The 23,414-nt window shown below is 40.6% G+C and overlaps 1 protein-coding gene across 20 annotated transcripts in view; it reads left to right on the forward strand.

The window, feature by feature from the left end:
• MAP7D3 (MAP7 domain containing 3) overlaps positions 1-23,414 on the forward strand; it is a 62,384-nt gene that overhangs the window by 1,476 nt on the left and 37,494 nt on the right. For all 20 annotated transcript variants that reach the window (XM_043522030.1, XM_043522028.1, XM_037909649.2 and 17 more), the window contains exons 2-4: positions 17,811-17,912; positions 18,759-18,839; positions 20,920-21,083. In XM_043522030.1, coding sequence (XP_043377965.1) covers positions 17,811-17,912; positions 18,759-18,839; positions 20,920-21,083 — 347 coding nt within the window. The remainder of the gene's footprint in view (positions 1-17,810; positions 17,913-18,758; positions 18,840-20,919; positions 21,084-23,414) is intronic.

Here is a 23,414-nt window from a genome sequence, read left to right on the forward strand (position 1 = left end):
ATGTAAGAGTTCTGGTGACTCTTACAAATTGGTCTTAAGGTCTTGAGTCTTCAGCTCAGATCTGGAAGTCTTTCTTCCTCCTTTGATACAGAAGTCCGATATGGACTCTGTGTTTTGATTCCCCTTTCCAGTTTTTTAAGATTAATTTAGTGGCTTGTGAAAGATAATTATTTGACCCAGGACATCAGACTCAAGATCTATTTGTCCACAGACTAGAGAGAGCACAGGTAATAGCAACACAGCTTCACCAGCATAACTCAGTCCTGACCTGAAGGGACCGTAACTAAGAGTGAAAGGGTCATTTATTTTATGAGCCCACTTTGTTCTTGTTCTCGCTGCTGAAGTTACTAATTTGTATCACGTTTTGTGAGATGGATGCCTATCTGATGGAAACTAGACTGGAGACTATCAAATCCTTCCAGAGACCACCAAGCAGATGGCATCCACTCTTGTTAACAGCTGTCTTGGACTAGATGCAGGTAACCAGAAGGGAAGGGTTCCTAGAGCCATCCAGCCCGACCTCCCTTTCTAAAGTGAAGATCTTCTTTTAAAAAACAAAATTTAAAATAAAAAGTGACACTAAAAATGACAGGGCTTGAAAAATTCTCTTCCTTTCTTTCCCCATAGGAAGTGAAAATTGATGGAGCAGAATCTGAACTTTAACGAAAACATTTTATTACTTTGGCTACAAAGATAACTAACATGAATTAATGTAGTGCTGTGTTTTTGAGTCTGCAAACAGACAATTCCAGTATGGTTTTTTCCAAGTGGCCAGAGAGTGATACTGCCGAGGGTCAGTTCCAGAGCCTATATCCAGGACCCTGTGGGAAGCAGTGAAATTGACAAGAATCATGGCACTTTTTATTTCTGCTGTTTAGCAAAGTTGTGAGTGGCAACCAAGTCACACACACAAGCTATTTGCAGATGAGGACTGAAAAAAAGGAAACTAGGAGGCTGTAGGAGCAACAGAGTAATGAAAACCCTTTTACCCTACCCCCATTGCCAGTGCCAGCATTTGTACAGCAACAAAGAGGACCTCAAGAAGCTTGTCGATTTTGTGGGGGGGGTGTGTGTGTGTGTGCGTGCGCGTGCGTGCAGGAATATAACTTTCTGCCTTCCAACAGACAAAGGGTGAGGGGAGCTACAGACTTATCAAATACCTGGTAGCCAGATGCTAATATGCAGTATGGACAGCATCCTGCCAAGAAACCAAAGACCCTCCTCTTTCCTAGTAGCTGGGATGGAGTCTGGGTTTCTTTGCAGAACATTTACACTGGACCTTTCTGGCTTCCTCTTCCATGCCTCCAGTCTTTCATAGCAACCTCTGGATGTAGGTTTAGTCTTCTGGCTGGGAGAAGTCTGGTCACTGTTTCAAGCTCTGAAAATTGGCATTGTGGGGTTCTGCTCTTCCTATTTCTCAATAGCTTCCTTTTCACATTTGCTAACTTTAAAGTAAAGAGATGGGTTTTTCTGCATTCTCAACCGTGCCTACTCAATCTGAGGGAAAGTGTGCTTTTTCTTCATGCATCACCTGTAATAAAGAGGTTATGCAGGCCAAATCATGCCATTAATGGCAGTTCTGCAATTCCATTGTGTTCAAGTTCTTTCATCTGTCCAACCTTATTGCCTTCAGCCAGACAGCATGAGAGCAGAATTTGGTTCTGCAAATAGAATTTGGTTAACACTTCCGTGAATGATGCATGCCCAGGAAATGTATTAAACCTAGATCTAAAATATGATAAACAGCTACATATAAAAGGCACCATCTAACTCCATTGAAAATATCCAGAGATCAGATCAAAGTTATATTCTCTTATTATGGGGACAAAAGGGGGTTTACTCATATTTCAATTCTGTAAACACTGTTGAGCCCATACAGATTTGAGAGAGAGTGTTAGACTGTTGCTTTCTGTGGTTTGCTCAGTTAGAAGGCATTTATTTCTTGAGTAATATAATCAGATATTAATATTTGAAATTATTTTAAGTTAGAATAGGCTGCTTTTGCCTTTTTAGTCTATTAGAGTCACGAAATGCTTTATCTTGACTGTTGTGATCTTGTTGGCAACTGGCTGTTACGTTGCAGGAACTTAGCTCCATTCACTTTTGTTTCATTGGGAGATATCGCTCCGTGATGTATATCGGATCATTGTGTGAATGGGTATTAAGTTGTTGTTGTTGTTGAAGTGCCAAATCCTACTTTTTTCAGAGATGTGTATGCTCAAGTTGGAAATCTTTGCAAATTTGAGTTAGGACAGCAGCATGGTGCCTCCTTCCTGTAAATATATTTTGACAGATCTGCTGTGGGCATAGTTTCTATCTCCTGGCTAGTCAAGACCTATATGGTCAGAGCTTATATCCATTAAAAAAATTAGTAAATTCATTCAATATCTAACCCATAAATTTGCTCCATGTGGATCTCTAATAAAATGTGATGTTCTAATCAGAAAAGTGACTGAATAAAAATAGCATATTATTTAACAGATATGCTCCATTTGTGCATTCAGTTATCTCTTTGTTAGTGACACAAAAATAAAGTTTGTTTATTTTTCCCCCTCCAATTACCACTGCAGAATCAGCACAGGTGGAGAATGAGCTGGCTTCTGTTGCTTCTCACCTATCAGTAGAATTGCTAACCAGGGTCCTGATCCTGCAGGTTGTTCTACATGAATGGATCCTCTATAGAAGTCAGTGGAATTCTATGTGGGCGAAGGAAGAGGTATACCAGCATGGAACAATTTACAGGCTTGGGGCCTGTGTTCAAATTGCAAGGTCAACTTATCTGTCCAGCCCCACTGAAGGGAATTAGTTATACCTTTGCAGCTCCACTTAACCAGCACATTTTTGGTACTATTGCAGATGTGTGAGAAAGAAAGAGACCCCATCTTGACTTTGATCTTAGGTTTAGTTTGCAATATGGCTAGTTTTAAAAAAAATGCTTTGAACAAATTTGCTTAGGAATCACTGACATAAATATTTAGCTTCACAATGTCACTTTCACATAATCCTTTTTCATAGTAGAACTGTACTTCAGAAGCACAGAATGATGGTGTTGTGTCTACCATGTGCCTGGTTTTGTCTGTCTACCTCAGAACAAATATCCTAGTAACTTCTTCAGTAGTTATAGTGCAGATAATTATAACTGTGTTTTGCACTGTCTGAAGGATGTATAACTAGTCTTAAAACTGCAGTGCTCAGATAGGTAGTCCAGAACACACAAGGCTACCAAATTCATTATTTTGACTCCAATTCTCATATCTTATTTATGATTTCCAGTTGGGTTTGAAAAATTTACTGGCGTGGAAACAAGTCAGAGGTATATACAAAAGAGAAAGAGATACTGGTGAATTCCAAGGGCAGTGTTCTGGTGAGCTGTTCAAGTACTGCAAATGAAAAATGGAAGGATGATGGGATTTGTACCTGAGTTCTGTGTTAGGCTCTGGGCTCTATTTTATGGATCAATCTCTGGCTATTAGGTGTGTGATAAATTAATCTCCACATAGTTTGCTGCGACTTGAAGAGGGAAGGAGCTATTTCTGTTTTGTATTGTCCAGAGCCTGCTGGCTTCTGCAAAGCAATAAGGAGCAGTCTCCAAAACTTTCTCTGTGCCCCTCTCCCAGATCTCCTGTAGCACACCCCTTTGTCAGTTTCCTGCTGGTGATACTCGAGCCTCCATTTTTTGGGGGGTGGCCTTCCTCTGACTAACTCCAGTGCCTATCTCTGCATCTTGTGTCCTCTGGAAGTTACATAAAATGGAAACTATGGGATCAAGATTTGATCCATCTCTGATTAAAAAGGTAACATCTATAGACCACTGTGTTAGATTTTTAGACCACTAGTCTTGCATGTCATGTGGTAAAAGCACAGGACTGGAAATTACTACCTGTGTGTCCTATTCTTACTTCTCCTACTCTGGTAATGTGACTTTAGGTAGGTCACTTATCCTCTTTCTTAGCGCACCCATCTTTGAAATACAAATTATAATACCTACAACAGAGTGTTGAGAGCAAATGTTCATGAATGGGATCTGAGAACTTGGATTATAAGTTCTAGGATATATATTGTATAGTAATATCCCTTTGCAGTCAATATTAAAGTGATATCCCTGATTGCTTAATTTTTTTAAATGTGTATTTGATTAACCAGAAAAGCATTTAAAACACGTGGCACAAATCCTGTTGGGTAAAATACTGAGAATGCAGTTCAAATACAGATTGTTCCATCTAGGTCAAATTTTTTAAAGTATGCCCTCAGAATTAGGTCCAAAAAGACTTGGAAAAGTTTGAGTAAATTTAATTGATTTCAGGTTTTTCTATAATTTAGCACATCTGTCACCACAGTATCTATTGATGGCCAGCTTCTGCCATTGATTTCAGTAGGAGCTGCACGCAGAATTAACTTGTCTAGCTAAATCTGCACCTTACAGGCCATACTTCACCCACTTTTGTAAGAGTATTAGTAGATTGCTGATTTGGAGAGCTGTACTTCTTAGAGGTAGGGAAAACACCAACAGCTTGCAAACTGTGCACGGATTGCTGTAAGCCCATCAATTGCTTAATTGAGTACAAGTTTCAGAAATGCACAGAGTAGAATTTATCAGTGTCTACCCAGAGCTTAGATCACTTACCTATCTTTTAAATAGGGCTTATTTAAATAGCAAATAGAAAGTTTTTCCCTCAATTGCTCCAAATTATGAAAGGCTGTTTATTTTGCCTGACCGAAAAATAGTTTCAAAGTGACAGAATTCATAACATTGTACCACAGCTGACTATAAATAAAAATAAAAGGCTTAAAATAGCTCTTCAGTGACAAGTGAAAATATTAACAATGTTTAAATCTTAATTTTGTTTTTCTTTAACTGATCTTTTCAAAACCACTCTGCCTTCACATTAAGGCTTCATCTGTACTAGAATTTTCAGATCCATAATTTCCAATGGCTCTCTTGGTGATAGTACTAGATGAAGCAGTAATGTAGAAGAGACTCTGGTCTCATCTTGTCTAAATTATACATTGTGCTGGTGCTGTCATTATTGGATCTCTGCCTCTGTTGGTACTGGGAATTGTGGATCCAAAATAGTCTAGAGTAAATAAGACCTAAATTGGTTGTGTGTTCCAGTGTTTTCATCTGCTTCTCATGCCTATCATTTACTGTCTAAAAACCTCACAACATTTGGGAGGCATTTTATCCTCCCAGTTTATTGCATTTCTGTTTTAAGAATTTAAAAGCTGCTGCAGTTGTGAGGAAAAATACCATAGAAAGCTGTGCTGGATACCATTTAAAAATATATCTGGTTTTATTCCAATTGCAAATCTGTTGGGGTGCTACCCTTTACTAAACAAAATCATGGAATTTAACTGCCTATCTACGTCTAATTTAAAGTTAAGAGGGAAGTGGTAGTGAAGCACTGTTCAAGTTGTCTTTTGAGTCAATAGTTTTACACACTTCAAAACCTCATGTGAAGGTTAGTTGCCAGGTTGTTCTCAGTACGTCCTGGACTCTGATGTGTTCACTTCGTTAATGTTTTTATTGTAAACATTTAATTAGAACTTTATAATTTTTGTAACCAGTTATTTATGATGTTTACATAATGGTCAGAAGATGCCATAGTTATCACACAGCTATTGTTTTTTAACCTGTTTACTTGTAGCATCAATATTTATGCAGTAGCTAATGATACCCATGTAAGTAAACTAGTGTTTGTATTGTACATTGCCAGGCGGTTGGGTTTGTGAAGTGCAATAGTGAGATCTTGTTTTCCTGAAGTAATTACCTAAAATGAGTAAATACTAATACCCTGTCAGACTTTCAGAAACCATAAGTTAAATTGTAAAAAAGTCCCTTTTATGTCTTCATAGTACAGTTCAAATGTGAAGTATAAAAAAAAAGTTTTTAGAATATGATGGCATGTTTCATTTGGGTTGTTTTTACTACATTCTTCAGGAAGTCTAAACATAAAGTAGATGCATACATTTCAGTTTCCCAGTTTACCACAACTAAAATTTAAGGTTCAGTAATACTTCAAACCGGATGCCAGAGATAACTTCTTAGTTTGTGATTAGCTTTTGGTGGGTGTACACATGACCATCCAATAACACAGACCTTTGTAGTAATATCAGGTCTATAAGTGAGAGTAGTAGTGTTGAGTCTGAGCACAGGCAGCCAATTATACATAAAGAAAAGGAAAATCATAGTTATCACTTGGTGTATTTTTATTTGAAAGTTGTAGTAATTTAGTTGGCATTGGAAATACAGTACCTGTAATAATGTCCTCGTTATCCACGATAAATGTCAATGTGGTATATGTGTGTGTAATTTATGATATACAATACACTTGTTGTTTTTCTGTTTAAAGCAAGTTAGCCTTCTATTTGCATGGCATCTACTTTTCTACTTAATTTTATTTTTCAAATATTCTTTGAGCTGTTAGTATCCAAGAGAGGGATCCACAGAGAGTTACCTTTGCAAATAGTTTACCACTAGAAGATGCCTCATCTCCAATTTATAGCTCCTCCACCTTTCTTCCTTCATAGTTTGGGGAGAATTTTGAAAATATTTTTCTACTAGTACTTTTTACTGGGCTTTAATGTGAGCGTACCACACTATGCTATTGAAATGAGCTGCCCTGGGAATTCAGGGGGATGGCATAGGTATTGAAGTAGCCATAGAACTACATTCTCTAACTAAGGGGCCTCAGAGGCTCTGCAATCTAAAACAGTGTGAGCCCCTGACTTATTTTGCACTGGAATCACACCCAAGAGTAGGAATCTACAGAGATGTATATCTGTAGATACCAGAAATTAAACAGATTTCCTGTTATAGTTGAAAGTTTTCAGCTTTCATTAGCTTGTTTGAAAGAAATGTAATGCTGTGACTTAAATAACAGATTATTGGTCCGTATTACATTCTAGATATGATAGGCCTTGCTCATCAGTCCTCTGACCAAACTGGCGGACATCACCAATTTTCCTCCTCAAGACTCACCTCTTCCATTTGACAATGGCTAGGCAAGGTGAACTGAGACTTTGATTTATTATGCAAAACATACTCTTTTTAAGTGTTACCTTGACCTCTTCTCCTGCCTTTACTCTGTTAGTTTTCATTTTCCTGTCGTCTTTTCACGCATTCAGATTATAAACTCTCTGGGGTGGAGACCTTCTCTTTATTACATGTTTGGGGTCTGTAAACTGAACCTTAACAAAGATTTTAGGGTGCAGTGATTTTCAGTTTTAATAAATGTTGGAGTTTAATTCTTTAAATTTCATACCTGCAGAAGGCAATGAAAAGCAAATGTTTTATTCTGGTGTTGTAAAAGGACAATCTAAACTATAAGAAGGTAACAGATCAGCACTGAAGATGTACTGATGCATGACTGGGTTTGAGCCCGTGGGTACTGCGTGCATGGAGATCAATGTTGGCATCTGGCCTCTTCCTGTACATCTCTGATGCACTGCTTGTGTAGCACCTCATGCTTACTTGCTGAGAAGCAGAAATAACTTTAACAAGTAGTGTAGTTACTCTAATAAGGAAGGAGAAGAAGGGATAAAGGTTAAAAATGCACTAGCAGTAGTTTTCACTTATATCACATAGTGGAGCCATTATTTTCTCTTTAAAGAGAGTCAAAGTTGGGCTTTCACAGAATTTGACTTGAATCACTTGTGATTTGCGGTCCTAGGCTCTGTTGTACAGATGGCTGCTTGTTTGAGTTCTGATGTATTAAACAATAGCGAGCATGCAAATGAGGACAAACATTTAGAGGGGTTGTTCAGAACAAGAGAGGAGAAACTAGACATGATGGAAAGGGAAAAGGTGGGAAGCTAACCCATTTCCCTGTGCTGAAGATAATGCTATGGGGGAGAAAAATGTAAATGGATGTTACAAAGGAAAAATAGATATGAAAGGGAGGTTGTCATGGGGGTTGTCTTCACTGCACTGTTAGCTCTGGGTATAACTTGAGTGTTTCCCCAGTCTGACTTGCAGCTGTATGTAAATCTCGTGCATGAGTTAAATGGTGCTTTAAACTGGAGCTAGCTGACTTTTTGGGGGGTGGGTTGAGTGCTGCTGACACTTGCGCTAGTAATGCAGTTGGGATTCAGGCTACTCTTTGCTGCTAATCCAATCATTCTGTGTGGCTCGGGTGTTGTTTTGCACTGTGACTGCTCTCGCTTGGCTTAACTCAAGTTAATTTGAGTGTAAATAACTTGCGCTAATGCTGCACTGAAGACGAGCTCATACTGTGAGAAATACGCAAAAGAAATAGTGTTGAAAAGAGAATAGAATTAGGAGCCTGAAACATCTATGTGTTGGTAATAAGTGAATCTGAGTGCATACGCAACCCCCAAAAATATTAAAAATAATTCCACACTCAGAGTTGAGGTTTAAACCTCTGCAGTTTAACTTTCTGCTCCTCCTTCCACTTGTTAAATTGGTGTCCTGCAGTGTCAAAGTATTGAGGGGTCTGATCCGCTTCTGTGGGTACATTGCCCTTAAAGTTCTTGTACTGTAAGGTATAACTTTTCATCTTTTATTTTTAAAGCAATTTGAAATAGTGTAATAACATAGTGGATAAACTGTTTTCACACTAATTGATGAACTAGGGCATTTTAGAGTTTGCCTATTTTTGTATGTAAATGACATAAATAGTTGAAATCAAGATGTATCCCAACTGAATTTAACTTTGTTGTGCAAGGATAATACTGTTGGAATCTGATATCTTGTTTTAAAAAGACATGTTTTAAACATATGTAAGGTGACTATTTGGTTTGTTTATTTTAGAGGGAGGTGGAAGTGGCTTTTGGTGGGAGCTTTCTAGCTGGCAAGAGGCTTCTGTGGTTTTTGGCCCATGGAAACCGTGTGGGACAGCATCCTCTTTGGATCAAGTGGTTTTTTGGTATGTTCTAGTGAAGAATCTCATGTAGAGTACAAATGTTTCTTGATGAATCACTCTTTCACAAAGAAGCATAATGAACAATTTCAGCTTCTTTGAGTGCTGTCCCTGTGGGTGCTCCACTCTAGGTGTCGGTGCGTCCCGCCACCGTTGATCAGAGATTTTCAGTAGCAGTGCCTAGTCAGGACACAGGCGCTCAGTTGGTATCTCCCGTCTCGTTGGAATCTTCCTGAGTGCCTGCGTCCCGCACCCCCTCAGTTCCTTCTCAGCTGTCCCCAGCTGAAGACGGGACTCAGGGCAGTGCTGCTTCTCTTCGCTGGTCTCTGTAGGAAAAAAGTAATAAAGAATATAGAAATAGTTATTAGTTACATCCTAGTTGTTTCCCTTCCTTTAGTATAGTTACATAGTTAGTTACTTAGTTAAAAAAACAAAAACACAAAACCTTTTCGCTTCAGGCTTGTCTCTCGCTGAGACACTCTTCCCTGCCCTTTCTAATTCACAATGCCAGGGGCTTCAGGATTCAGAAAGTGTGTTTCCTGTCAGGACTCCATGCCACGGTCAGATGGGCACTCACATTGCGTGAAGTGCCTCAGGGAAACCCACATCCCTGCAAAGTGTCTCCACTGTATGAGCCTCAAGTCAAGGGCTTGGCGCGACAGGGACCTGCGGCTTAAAATGCTTCTGATGGAAAAATCCCTGTAGCTGCTTTCGGAGACGGGGAAAGTTAAACCTGCTCCTACACGCTCCCCGGCCAGATCCGAACCAGTTGGGAGCGTTGCTTCACCCTCTCTGGAGCAGAGGCAAGAAGCACAGCAGTCTCACAGGAGAGACTCCGACAAGGGTAAAGGGTCTCCCGCGAGATCCTTACCCTGTGTGCTGACAGCACCACAGGCAGGCGCCTCAGCTCTTTCTAAAGCCTCAGCCGCGGCTCCCGCAGACCGTGGAGACAGGAACCCGACCTCCCGTACAGGGAAGGTTTCCACGGCACCAAGTGCCTCAGCCCTAAAAATAGCCGCGGTGCCGGCTGAGCGCTATGCACCGGTGCCAGGAAGAACGTTGGCACCAAGCCTGCCTCCTGCCCCGGCACCAGCAGCGGACCCCTTCAGGGCACTTCCCACAGACCCTTGGCACCACTGACACTTTCACTTGCTAATGCGCTAGAGCACAGTCCAGGCTCAGCGCAGACCAGGGAGCAGGAGCAACAGTTCCTCACTCAGTGTGACCTCTCAGTGCCACCTGAGGCTAACTCTCCGCTCCTGGGTACAGAGGGCTCACTCTTCGAACAGCCACTCTCACCAACTGAACTGGCTACCTTCACTGACAGCAAACCCAATATACAGCAGCAGGCGGAGTTCTCCCCACCTGCCTCTCCACTCGAACCTGTTCCATCTCAGGCTACGGTCCACAGCCACCAGCCTCAGTTTCCCAACTTTGCCCCCCCTGTGGACGGCACCTGAGTTCTCCTACCCTATGCCTTGGCCTCAGTGGTACCCTTGGCCACATCCTCCTACCACTCATCCTCGGACCTCTTCCACGAAACCACTACCTGCTTCTGTGCCTCGATCTCCAGCTTCGTCCACTTCTAGAGTACCCTAACCCCCTCCTGAGAACATGAGCTATGAACCATATCCTGACTCACCGTACCCTAATTCTCCATCTGCTCCAGACGGAGCCCTCTCCCCGCCCCCACAGAACGTGGATGACTGTAAACAATTTCAAGAACTTTTCAAGAGGGTAGCACTCAGTCAAGACATCCCCCTAGAAGAGGTTCAGGAGACACAACACAAACTCCTCAGAATCCTTCAATCCTCTGCACCCTCAAAGATCACGCTCCCTATAAATGAAGCACTCTGGAACCAGCTGACACACTGTGGCAAACTCCAGCTTCTTTATTACCAACCTGCAGAAAAGCTGAAAGTAAATACTATGTTCCTGTTAAGGATGCTGACTTCCTATTTTCTCACCCACAGCCGAACTCTCTTGTCATGGATGCAGTCGCACAAAGGACGAAACAGCCACAATATCAGCCCACGCTGCAAGACAAGGACCTTAAACGCCTTGACGTGTTGGGTTGCAAGGTTTACACGTCCTCCACTCTACAATTCACGATTGCAAACTACTCTGCACTCCTCGCCAGCTACGACTTTGATAACTACAATAAACTTTTTGAATTTGCCTCCAACATTCCAGAGGATAGGAGAGCGGACTTTAAATCAATTCTGAGCGAGGGCCAATTGATTTCCAGAACAAGCCTCTTTAGACACGGCGGACACAGCAGCCTGTACTACTGCAACTTCCGTGGTTATGCACAGATCTTCATGGCTTTCTGCATCTGGCATCCTAAAGATCTGCAGACCAAAGTGGAGGACCTCTCCTTTGGAAAACATACAACTGTTTTCCAAAAAAAACCTGATGAACTACTTCACACCATGAAAGATTCTAGAACGACACTGCGCACCCTGGGCATTCACCCATCTCTTCCCAGGAGACGGTACCAACCCTACCAAAGAGCATGCACACAACAATATTATTGGCCTCAACCCAAGCCATACGACATAAATAGGAATCACGCTAAACCCCCTAAGCGCAGACAAAGTCAAGCTCAAGCAACCACCTCCCACCCATCTGGGAATAAACAACAATTTTGAAACGTTGGTCGAGGGTCTGTGCTACCACCCCTTGATTCCACAGCCTACGTGCCCATTTGGCCACCACCTCCAGAGTTTCCAACATGCCTTGCAGCATATTACACAGGACCACTGGGTCCTCGAAATAGTTCAGTCCGGTTACTCTATCCTATTCATATCTTATCCTTCTACCCTTCCCCATCCCTCTTCAGGGACCCCTCTCACAAGCACCTGCTTCGCATAGAAGTGGCTCACCTTCTCCAGCTAGGTGCATTGGAACCTGTGCTGACGCAACATCAAGGGAAAGGGTTCTACTCCCATTACTTCCTGACCCAGAAAAAGACCAGGGGATGTAGGCCTGTACTAGATCTACACCAACTGAACAAATTTGTGAGGATACAAAAATTCAAGATGGTCACACTGGGCACAATAAGTCCTGCACTGGATCAAGGGGACTGGTTCACAGCCCTCGACCTACAGGACACTTATTTTCATATATCAATTCATCCAGCTCACAGTCGGTCACAACCATTTTCAGTTCAGAGTTCTTCCTTTCAGCCTCTCCACAGTGCCGAGAATCTTTTCCAAAACTCTAGCCGTGGTCGTAGCTCACCTCCACAAACATGGGATCGCGCTTTTCCCCTACCTGGACGATTGCCTCATCAAGGGCCACTCTTATGGCGAGACACTTGAAGCTACCCATTTCGCCATCTTCCTCTTTCACAGCCTAGGCCTCCAAATAAACATCCAGAAATCCACCTTGACACCTACACAACAGATCGAGTTGAACAGAGTATTCTTTTGTGGGCAATACTTCAATTATGGCAGAAGGCTGATGCATAAATAAATATGTTTGTAAACAGAATGCAATAAACAACTTAATAAAAATTGCCAAAGTGGGGGGGGGGGGGAATTAATGACTTATTTTAAATCTTATAAAGGATTGGGGAATATGTATGTGTGGATTTGGAGAGGAAGACGCCCTCTTCAAAATGCTTTATTGTATATTTTATTTATTATATACATTATCATATCAAAATACCTTAGAAAACCCCAGTGCTTTCTAAATCAAATCTGATTAAGACACTTGGACTAACGTCAGAATATAGAAAAACTGAAATACGTTTCAAATGCAGTATTGGAGGCAAAACCTCAGTGTTAAATTTGGGAAATGGGGTAGGGTAGATGAGGCAGCAGTAGAGAAACTGGATGGGCTGAAGCAGAGGCAAGAAGAAAATTGGGAACAGCTGGAAAAGTGTCTTCTGCAATTCCACTTCATGCAGATGGTTGCAACAATTTGCCTGAGAACCATAGTTAGTGTAGACAGAGTGCCCTTCAGTGGCTTCATATTCATATTTTGGAGAGTTTCCCCAAATATAGCTTGGTCAATTACCCTTGTGGGTTCTAGCTTGTTGCCTCATTGTTCAGTGTTTATATGGGGTTCCTAAGTGGGTTAGTAAGGAAGCATGGAATTCTGGTAATTGCAGCAGATTTGGTGGCACCTACCCCTCTCTCTGTCTTGGCCCAGCCAGTGCTGGGAAATGGTTTACTTATTGTTTGGTAGAGAGGGAAGTATGCCTGAGGGCTAGCTGATGCGTAATTTGAGTAAAACCGAAGTTCTGCTGGTAGGATGGAGGAGGGAATTAGAAGACTGGGCAAGGATTATATATGCTCCTTTAATTTATAATGGGGGAGTCGCACTCAAAGGCTTGCTTTGTGAAAGGGATTACCAATACAAAAAAGTTTGAGAACTACTGGTCTAACAGAAGCTGTGGATTCAACATCACTTCCAGGCTGGACATTAGTTACAAATGGTAGAAAAACATTCTCAATTAAAGACACTTTTTTAAAAAAAATATTTAACACTATTATAAATGCTGGAGGTGAAGCAAGGTTTGGGCGTGGAGGCTGACAGCTTGTGGCCCCCCACATAATAACATTGCGACCCCCAGTTTGAGAACCCCTGTGTTAAACAATCATAGCAGCATTGACCAGGATGACGTTTTTGTCACGGTTTCGTTCAGATGCAAACCTTGATACATCGATTCTTGCTGTTATCTCAGATTAAGTTTAGATTATTGCACACTTCCCAATGGGAAAAGCAGCCCTTTTGCAAGAGACTCGCTACCACTCCACTGATACTAAATGGCAACATGGTTGGCAACATGGCTGACAACTTTGCTGAGATGGTTCAAAGCTGAATGGGTATGAAGTGATGGCTCCAGATCATGATTGGGAGACACATTGGTGGGGTAGTGTAAGGAAATTTGTGTGGAATAGAGGGCTTTATTCCCCAGGTACCTTCACCAGCACTAAATTAAAATATATGTTTCTAAAAGCATGTGACTTAAAAAGTTGAAATTTTAGAAATACTTTGGGAGTGTTGATAGAGTTTTGGAGCTACTTGTTTATTTAGCACTAAGGAAAACTTGTCAAGACTGTCCTTAAGAGGAATTTGTACTTGTGAGAGAGAAGAATTAATCATAGAATAGAATATCAGGGTTGGAAGGAACCTCAGGAGGTCATCTAGTCCAACTCCCTGCTCAAAGCAGGACCAATCCCCAACTAAATCCTCCCAGCCAGGGCTTTGTCAATCCTGACCTTAAAAACCTAGGTAACCCATTCCACTATCAATGCATATCATGTAACTGAAGCGGAATCACATAGTCTCTCTCTCAAATTCCCCAAAACATGAATTTTAACTCTCAAAGTGCCTACTTGCCACTAGTATACATAGGTCCATCATCTTATTATGTTCATGCTCTCCTTCAGACTAATGCATTTGCAATTACAGCCTTAAGAGTGGGACACAGAAGGTGGGAATAGAATGTGACAGTCCTTTGGGTGAAGAGGAGCTAAATTGAGGCTGATTTTAGCCCATTTCTATACCTCAGCAGTGCAGCCACCCACATTAGACATGCTGAAGAAAGGGGCTTCTGGAGAAGACACCAACTGTTTTTCCATGCACTATCTCAGATACATGTCAGCACAAGATAAGGAAATAAATAGGACAATCCAGTTGAAAAGAGCTGTGTGTGTAACAGAACAGTTGGGAATACCATTGGTGAATCAATTTGTGGAGTCACTGTAAAGGACTTACCTCAGAAATAAACCAGTTCCTTATGCTTCGAATGTGGTGACTGGTTTATGGAAGCTATTTTCTTGTACAAAGAGAATTAGTCATGTCCACAACACCACAGAGGCAGCTACTGTTCTGACTTTAGGCATCCAAACTATTCCCCAGCCTCACATCACAACTCCAGTCTCACTGCTTCGGTGCCACAGTGAGAAAATTGTCTCTAGTTCCTTCATTATTAGGGAGTTTTGTCCTGAAGTGCCTTTCATATGTGGGGGGGAGGATAATCTTGGGTAGTAGTTTGCCATGGCTAAAATATGCTTAGAATACTGGTGATAGGTGCCATGGAAAAATAATAGGATAATAAATGTAAAATTAAACAATTAAGTGTTTGTTTAAAAATGACCATGTAGGGAATACATTTAATTGGATTTTTATATAAGAATAAAAGTGCTTATCCTGTGTTCTGTGTGCCCTAGTCAAACATGCCTAGAAATACATGCCAAGCTGTCTCCCAAATGTAGCAGCCTGGCTCCGGCCACTTAACTAGTGTTAACTAACTAGAAGAAATTAAAAGAAAATGCACAAAAATACCAGTGATCAATAACCACGTTTCCTCACATCGTCCCGTCCTCCCCCCCCCCCCCCCCCCCCCCCCCCCCGCCCATGCAAATAAATTGGTAAAGTGGATAGGATCTTAAATGTGCACATTGGAAACTTATGAATGTGGTATTACTGTGGCTAGGACCCAAATATTCCTCTTTAAAAGTTAAAACAGAATTTCTTGTGTGTCATGTGGAGAGATACACAAATACCATCTCAAGAGATTTTTGACACAGTTCACGTTAAAAATGCAAATATGTTATAGAAGGTAGAACTAATGACTTTGTGATACTTATGTAGTCCTATTTTTACAAGCTTTTCTCACATGTTAATTTCAGCTTCATAAAAGTTAAATTGAGTATATGAATAGATTTTATGGAAAATACTTAACATTAAAACATTTAAGATGTATCTTTAATGAGGTTTTGAAACCAGAGGCAACAGTTAAAGTCATGACTTAATTTCATTTGCATAGTAAATCAACAAGTACTAAAAGTACTGCAGTATTTGCATATAGGTAATTCCATCCTAAAAATTTTATTCCAGTTTATATTACAGCTTGCTTAATGCAAGAAGCATTCTGTTACAAAACACAGCAGAATGATTGTTTAAAATATATTTTGGAGTGTTGAGGTAAAAATGTCAGTCTTGGTGTAAGTAATCTGGCGAGAATGAAGTCATAGGATGTTTAACCTGTTTGTTCCAGGGTTGAATTTGGTCTGCAGTGTTCATTTCCCACCTGTACTAGTTTGAATTCTCTTGATCTACCTCTTACAAATCATCATACCCCCTCGTCTTTGTCTCTGTGAGAGATGAGGATATATAGCTTGGTATCATTATCAAAAGGCTTTTCAATTTTATTCTTCAGTTGTGTTGTAAGATTGGTCATATTCTAGTCTTCTATTCATTTGATCATGTTCACTGGTGCAGTAAGTGCTGCATCTCTGCCTGTATTCAGATATGCCTGCTGTATCCTGTACTGTGTTTTGCCTGTTTCTCATGTTAGCCCTTGTGTGGTTGGAAAAATTGTGGCATTTGTCGTGCAGACAATATTAATCCAACTCAAAGCAGTGAACAGAGAACACAATGTACAAAATGTGCTTTTTGGTTTTTAAATCTTTCGTGTACTTAGTAAAATTGCAATGTACCCATTTTTATACTTTGCCAAATGGTCAGAATATCATATTCCAATATGTGATATCGCTTATTTATCTGAAAAAACCCTCAAAGATGTAATAGAATACACCTCTACCTTGATATAACGCAACCCGATATAACACGAATTCAGATATAACACAGTAAAGCAGCTCTCTGAGGGGCGGGGCTGCGCGCTCCGGCGGATCAGTGTGTCTGGCTCTGACATGCCGCTCTGAGCGTCGTGTTAAGGGTGCCAGGCCGGAGCCAAGGGGTTAGATAAGGGGCAGAGAGTTTCAGGGGGCGGTCAGGGGACAGGGAGCGGGGGGGGTTGGATGGTTCTGGGGGCGGGGTGGTCAGGGGACGGGGAACTAGGGCAATGGATAGGCAGTGGGAGTCCTGGGGGGCCTGTCAGGGGGCAGAGGTGTTGATGGGGGCGGGGCAGTCAGGGGACAGGGAGCGGGGCGAGTTGGATGGGTCGGGGATTCCGAGGGGTCAGTCAGGGGGTGGGAAGTGACTATTAATAATGGAAATGCTTGAGGCCAAAGCAAGTTCGATATAACACAGTTTCACCTATAATGCGGTAAGATTTTTTGGCTCGTGAGGACCACGTTATATCGGGGTAGAGGTGTACATAGGTAGGATTGAAGAAGGCTTTTGTTAGGTGCTGCAGTGAGGTATTCAATACCTGGCAACAGCTGTGGGTGACAATTTAGAGTTGCTGAGTAGGTGGTATACTTAGCATTTATCATTGATATCACATGGGAATACACACTTTGAGGTGAATGTTCCTGGGCACAGCCTTAGGAAGGATTATTATCATGACAGAACTAGTTGTCATGGAGAAGAGAAATGTTCTTCCTTCCTTCACATTTTATATTACCCAATTAAAGGAAGACCATTGACAATGCTGTTTCTTTCAGGAAAAATACCAAATTTAATAATTATCCTTCCTCAACTATAAACTTTAAATCATTTGACTAGGATAACTTTTGCTACAGATAGGTCTAGATTTTTTAATATTTTAGTAATATAAAGTCTTATGTTTGTGTCTGGTTTCTTGGTGGTGGTTCTTGAGATTGTCTTCTGTTGATTCCTAAAAGAATCCAAATGGTCTTCTAGCTCTATGTTCATTACGTTGGCTACAGGGGTTTACATGGAGGGAAGATTGGGAGTATTGTGCACATCACTCATGAAAGGGGTCTCTCCGTCTTAATTGTGTGCAGAGATATGGGGATAGGTTGTTTTGTTCTTAACCTTGAATATTTCTCCCCTTGCATTTACTTTCCCATTCACAGTTGCTTCATTCTAGCGGGAAGAAGAGGGTGACTAGTTTAAGTGTAAGATGGCACCATAGTTAACAGGAAATCCATGCAAAATGATGAGAAGGGAAACCTGATCAGACATTTCAGGAATAAAATAAATAAATGAGCCCTGTTGATGACAATCTTATTGGTAGTAATTGTCTCTTTATATTGTTTTTTACAGTTGCTGCAGCCCAAGCAATAGCAGAAGAACGAAGAAACCAAAGTGGTATTAGCCCTGTTCCAGTCCAAACTGCAATAAACATAAAGACAGCCACAAAACCAGGTGTAATCTCTGACTATTATTGATCTTGAAAGTTCCGCTGATTTGCCAGTGGGAGTTGACAGGGTTGGATAGAACTGTTCTGAAGTGCCTTTGCTTTCTCCCTTTAGAGAACTCAGAGTTGGGTAGCTGGCCTCATAACTTTAGGACATCACTCAGGCTTCCACTCTTGCTCTTCCCAGGATTCAGTTAGTGCAGCTTGCCCACCCTGAATAGGGCAGAACAGTGAAGACAAATGAATTTGTCTGCTCTATACCCTGCTCTAGTTGCCAATTCACTTCCAGGTGCAATTAAGGGTTTTGGTACTGTCTATAAAGACCCAGATGGTCTGGGCTCCACTTAACTGAAATACCATTCTCCCTTTGGCTCTTCACAACATGTGTTTTTATAACTGTAGCACTTCAGCTAATTGTATCTGTGGTAATCTTTGTGGGAGCTAGAGACATGTCATTCTTGGTCACAGCTTCTCACCTCTGGAATTTACACCTGCCAGAAATATGGGCTGTGGTTAGAGCATAATGCAGGGCCCACCTCCTTTGTTTAGGCTTTCTATTAATTTTATGGCTTGAGCCATTTAATGTTATGTCTGGTATTTGCTGGTCCTCTTAAGATTGTTGGATTGGTTATTGGGGGGGAAGGAAGAGTTCCAGAGTACATTCTTCCTGTACTGGAGGACAAGCTTGCTAGTACTCTTCTAACCTGTGTAAAGTACATGATACCATGGTGAATAGGTGCCTTTCTCAGAATGGGTTCAATAATCATTTCAATAATCTATATTTAAAACAGCTTGTTTCTTTTTAAATCTGTGTTCTAAATGACTGACAGTGACAATTCCTTTTTTTTTGACAGTGATAGATGGCTCCACTCTGAGAACAGAAGAAAGACAAAGACTAGCCCGGGAGCGAAGAGAAGAGCGGGAAAAGCAAAATGGTATATTCACGTTTAACCATATTTAAAATAATATGTATTAATGCTTGTGGTATAAGTTACATACAATGCCACACATTATTTCTTTCCCAAAGTCTTCTTGGCTTTGTGAACCTGGCACTCTTCTTAAACTTCCACTTCCAGCTTTTGTGAGGTAGATTACATAGTGGTAAAATGTTAGTGGCCAATCTTTGGAAGCATCCAGTCCAGCAATGCTGCAGTATTGGTAAGTGTGAAATTTTGAGAAAAGTATCCGGATAGACAAAAGACCCTTGACAGATTTCTGTGTTTATATTGTGTATAGAATACCGTTCAGACAATATTATTAATGATCCAGAAATGTTTGGCCATCTGAACTGCTTGATTGCCTTCAACATTATCTCTTTTTTAAGATTCTAGAAAGAATAAAAGACTCCTGGATTGAGTCCTTATCAAATAAATTTATATTGCACTTCATTTTAGATATGAATCCATGATCTCATCCAGGAAAAATTGTATAAATGTGGGCCATGAATCTACATGTGTGGTAGAGCTCAGAGACGGTCTGCATACTAGTACAGTGACTTACCCATTTAGTTAACATCTTCCTGCTGGCCTCAGGCTTCTCTGCCATTGTGTTCAATTTCGGGTTCATTTATTTTATTACTTGTGGGCTTGCCCTTAAACTGTTCAGTAATTTCCAGAAGTACGTTGTGGAAGATTCTGAACTTTTGAGAAAGTACTTGTAGTCTGAGCTCTGTGTTAACTTCCATGTTTTCTCATTCAGTGATTTAGGGGTTATTTTTATTGCTTATAAATGGGTGTTAAATGTGACACAGAAGTCCATGTTAAGTTTTCCTCTCTGATGTCCAGCTTCCTAGTGAGGCTTTAATACTAAGAACAGCCATACTGAGTCAGACCAAAGGTCCATCTAGCCCAGTATCCTGTCTTCCAATAGTGAATAATGCCAGGTGCCCCAGAGGGAATGAACAGAACAGGTGATCCATTCCCTGTTGCTCATTCCCAGCTTCTGGCAAACAGAGGCTAGGGACACCATCCCTGCCCATCCTGGCTAATAGCCATTGATGAACCTATTCTCCATGAATTTATCTAGTTCTTTTATAAACCCTTTTTATCGTCTTGGCCTTCATAATGTCCTCTGGCAGAGATCCACAGGTTGACTGTGCGTGGTTTGAAGAAATACTTCCTTTTGTTTGTTTTAAACCTGCTGCCTATTAATTTTATCTAGTGACCCCTAGTTCTTGTGTTTTGAGAGAGTAAATAACACTTCCTTATTTACTTTCTCCACACCAGTCATGATTTTATAGACCTCTATAATATCCCCCCTTAGTCGTGCCTTTTCCAATCTGAAAAGTCTCAATGTTATTAATCTCTACTCAGACGGAAGCTGTTCCATACCCGTAATAATTTTTGTTGCCCTTTTCTGAACCTTTTCCCATTCCAATATATCTTCTTTTTTTTTGAGATGGGGCGACCACATCTACACGCAATTCTCAAGATGTGGGCATACCATGGATTTATATAGAGGCAATATAATATTTTCTGTCTTATTATCTATCCCTTTCTTAATGAGTCCCAACATTCTGTGTGCTTTTTTGACTGCCGCTGCACACTGAGTGGATGTTTTCAGAGAACTATTCACAATGACTCAGTGATCTTTTTCTTGAGTGGTAACAGCTAATTTATACCCCATCATTTTGTGTGTGTCGGTGGGATTATGTTTTCCAATGTGCATTATTTTGCATTTATCAACACTGAATTTCATTATGACAGCACCGCAGATGCATACATAGCATAAGGCACGTTCTCTGTGAACTTACATACAGATCATAAAGTGTAAAACTTCAGAAAAAGTTCCAGTCTGTTCCCAAAGCTGGGGACAAAATGGAATAGAAGGTTAGGTCACATGTAACATTATTTGATTAAGATGTAAGATTAGCTGATCTAATTCTGATGTATAGTTAGAGTGTTATGTTGTAGAGGTGGACTAGTATGCTTTTCACCTTTGTCAATTGTAGTGTTCGTGAGTACTTTTTAAAGTTTGATTTAAGTTTACTTATTTAAATTTTTTTAACATATATAGCTGCCAAAGAAACACAGATATTTGAAAAGGAAAAAAAAGCAAAACTCCAGTATGAAAAACAGATGGAAGAAAAGCAGAGAAAATTGAAAGAACAGAAACAGAAAGAAGAACAAAGAAGAGCTGCAGTAGAAGAAAAAAGAAAACAAAAAATAGAGGCGGAAAAGGTACTGTTCATGGCTATTACGTAACATTGTGAAAAATGTCTAAATTATATCCTTATTATGAAATAGATTAGTTAAGGATAGTATAAGTACATCGATCAGTTGTTCTTTTAAAAGTAGTTGCAATTCCTACTCTAGTATTCAAAGCACACATGTTACTTTTTGCAATGGTGGTCCATTATTTAAACTCTCAGTTAATTCCAGTCAGTCCTAGCTCTCCCTGTACCAAAGGGAACGTTAGCTAGTTATCTTAATTTGGTCTTAATAATTTTTAACATAGAGTGTGAAAATATCCCTGACATTTTAACTTTCATTTTGTAGACAAGTTTTGCTGTGTTTCTAGTAAACTAACATGGTTTCCTAACTTGATATGTATTCCACTGGGTTCTGGCTGGCTCCCACTGCCTCAGTTCTCCTATGTTACTACTCATGGTGCCTTTTATGCTGCTGATCACAGACTACTCTTTCTGCCTTATCTAGTTATACTTTGCTACTTTGAACTCTGTTTTGGCCATCCTTTTATGACTGTCACTTTGTCCTCCCTCTGCCCTAATATGGGCATTTTGCACTCTTAGAAGCATCATCCTACACTGGTTGCGCTTACATTTTGTGCCATTTTCAGTTGCCCGATGTTCCTCTTGTGCATGTTTTGTGTGCAGCTCTTTCACTTGAATGCTGTTATGCTCATGTTGTTTGAGATAATTAAGTCCCAGGTGTTTCAATTTAGCAGCTAAAGAAATAATTTACGTTGATGAAAAACAAGCAAAAATGTTTGTCCTGTTCTGTTGATGATTCAGGATGGATATGCAGTCTAATGGAACTACATCTCTTGGAACACAAAAGGGCTGTTTTTAGCTTCAGATTTTCTCCAGAGAAACCATTAAAACCAATTGAAACCATTTATTTGATTATCAGGGAAACAATCCCTGACAAATCAGTCTCTGACTGATATTAACCTGAGCTTTACCAGATTCTCTCCTTAGAAGAGGATCAGACGCAGACATTTACACACACAGAACCTAGCACCTCAAAGAGTGTCTTCTAGTTTTGCCTAATGAGGAGAGTCTAACCCATACAAACTGTGTTCAACCAGGAAGTGAAGGCAGGGGTTGGATAATGAGAAATATGACCAGAAAATACTTTACTTTAAAATAAACATTTCGATATTTACCTATAAGAACAGCCATACTGGGTCAGACCAAGGTCCATCTAGCCCAGTATTCTGTCTTCCGACAGTGGCCAATGCCAGGTGCCCCAGAGGGAATGGAATGAACAGAACAGGTAATCATCAAATAATCCATCCCCTGTCGCCCATTCCCAGGTTCTGGCAAACAAAGGCGAGGGACACCATCCCTGTCCATCCTGGCTAATATCCTCCATGAACTTATCTAGTTCTTTTTTGAACTCTGTTATAGTCTTGGCCTTCACAACATCATCTGACAAGGAGTTGCACAGGTTGACTGTGCATTGTGTGACGAAATACTTCCTTTTGTTTGTTTTGAAATCTGCTGCCTATTAATTTCATTTGGTGACCCCTAGTTTTTGTGTTATGAGGAGTAAATAACACTTCCTTATTTACTTTCTCCACACCAGTCATGATTTTATAGACCTCTATCATATCCCCCCTTAGTCGTCTCTTTTCCAGTCTGAAAAGTCCCATTTTTATTAATCTCGCCTCACATAGCAGCCGTTCCATACCCGTAATAATTTTTGTTGCCCTTTTCTGAACCTTTTCCAATTCCAATATATCTTTTTTGAGATGGGGCGACCACATCTGCAGGCAGTATTCAAGATGTGGGCGTACCATGGATTTATATAGAGGCAATATGATATTTTCTGTCTTATTAGCTATCCCTTAATGATTCCCAACATTCTGTTCGCTTTTTTGACTGCCGCTGCACATTGAGTGGATGTTTTCGGAGAACTATCCACAATGACTCAGCGATCTTTTTCGTGAGTGGTAACAGCTAATTTAGATCCCATCATTTTATATGTGTTGGTGGGATTATGTTTTCCGATGTGCATTCCTTTGCATTTATCAACACTAAATTTCATCTGCCATTTTGTTGCCCAGTCACCCTGTTTTGAGAAACCCTTTTGTAGCTCTTTGCGGTCTGCCTGGCACTTAACTATCTTGAGTAGTTTTAGATCATCTGCAAATTTTGCCACCTCATGGTTTACCCCTTTTTCCAGATCGTTTGACAAAAATCATTTAAGACGTCTTCCTTCACGCCAAGATTTACCAAGCACAATGGATGGTAAAGGACATAGCAAACCATATTTTTTCATTTTTTGTTTCATGTTTCAGTCAAATCATTTCTGGTTAGTCACCTC

Source organism: Chelonia mydas, chromosome 9 (assembly GCF_015237465.2).
Source record: "Chelonia mydas isolate rCheMyd1 chromosome 9, rCheMyd1.pri.v2, whole genome shotgun sequence".
Lineage (NCBI taxonomy): Eukaryota > Metazoa > Chordata > Testudines > Cheloniidae > Chelonia > Chelonia mydas.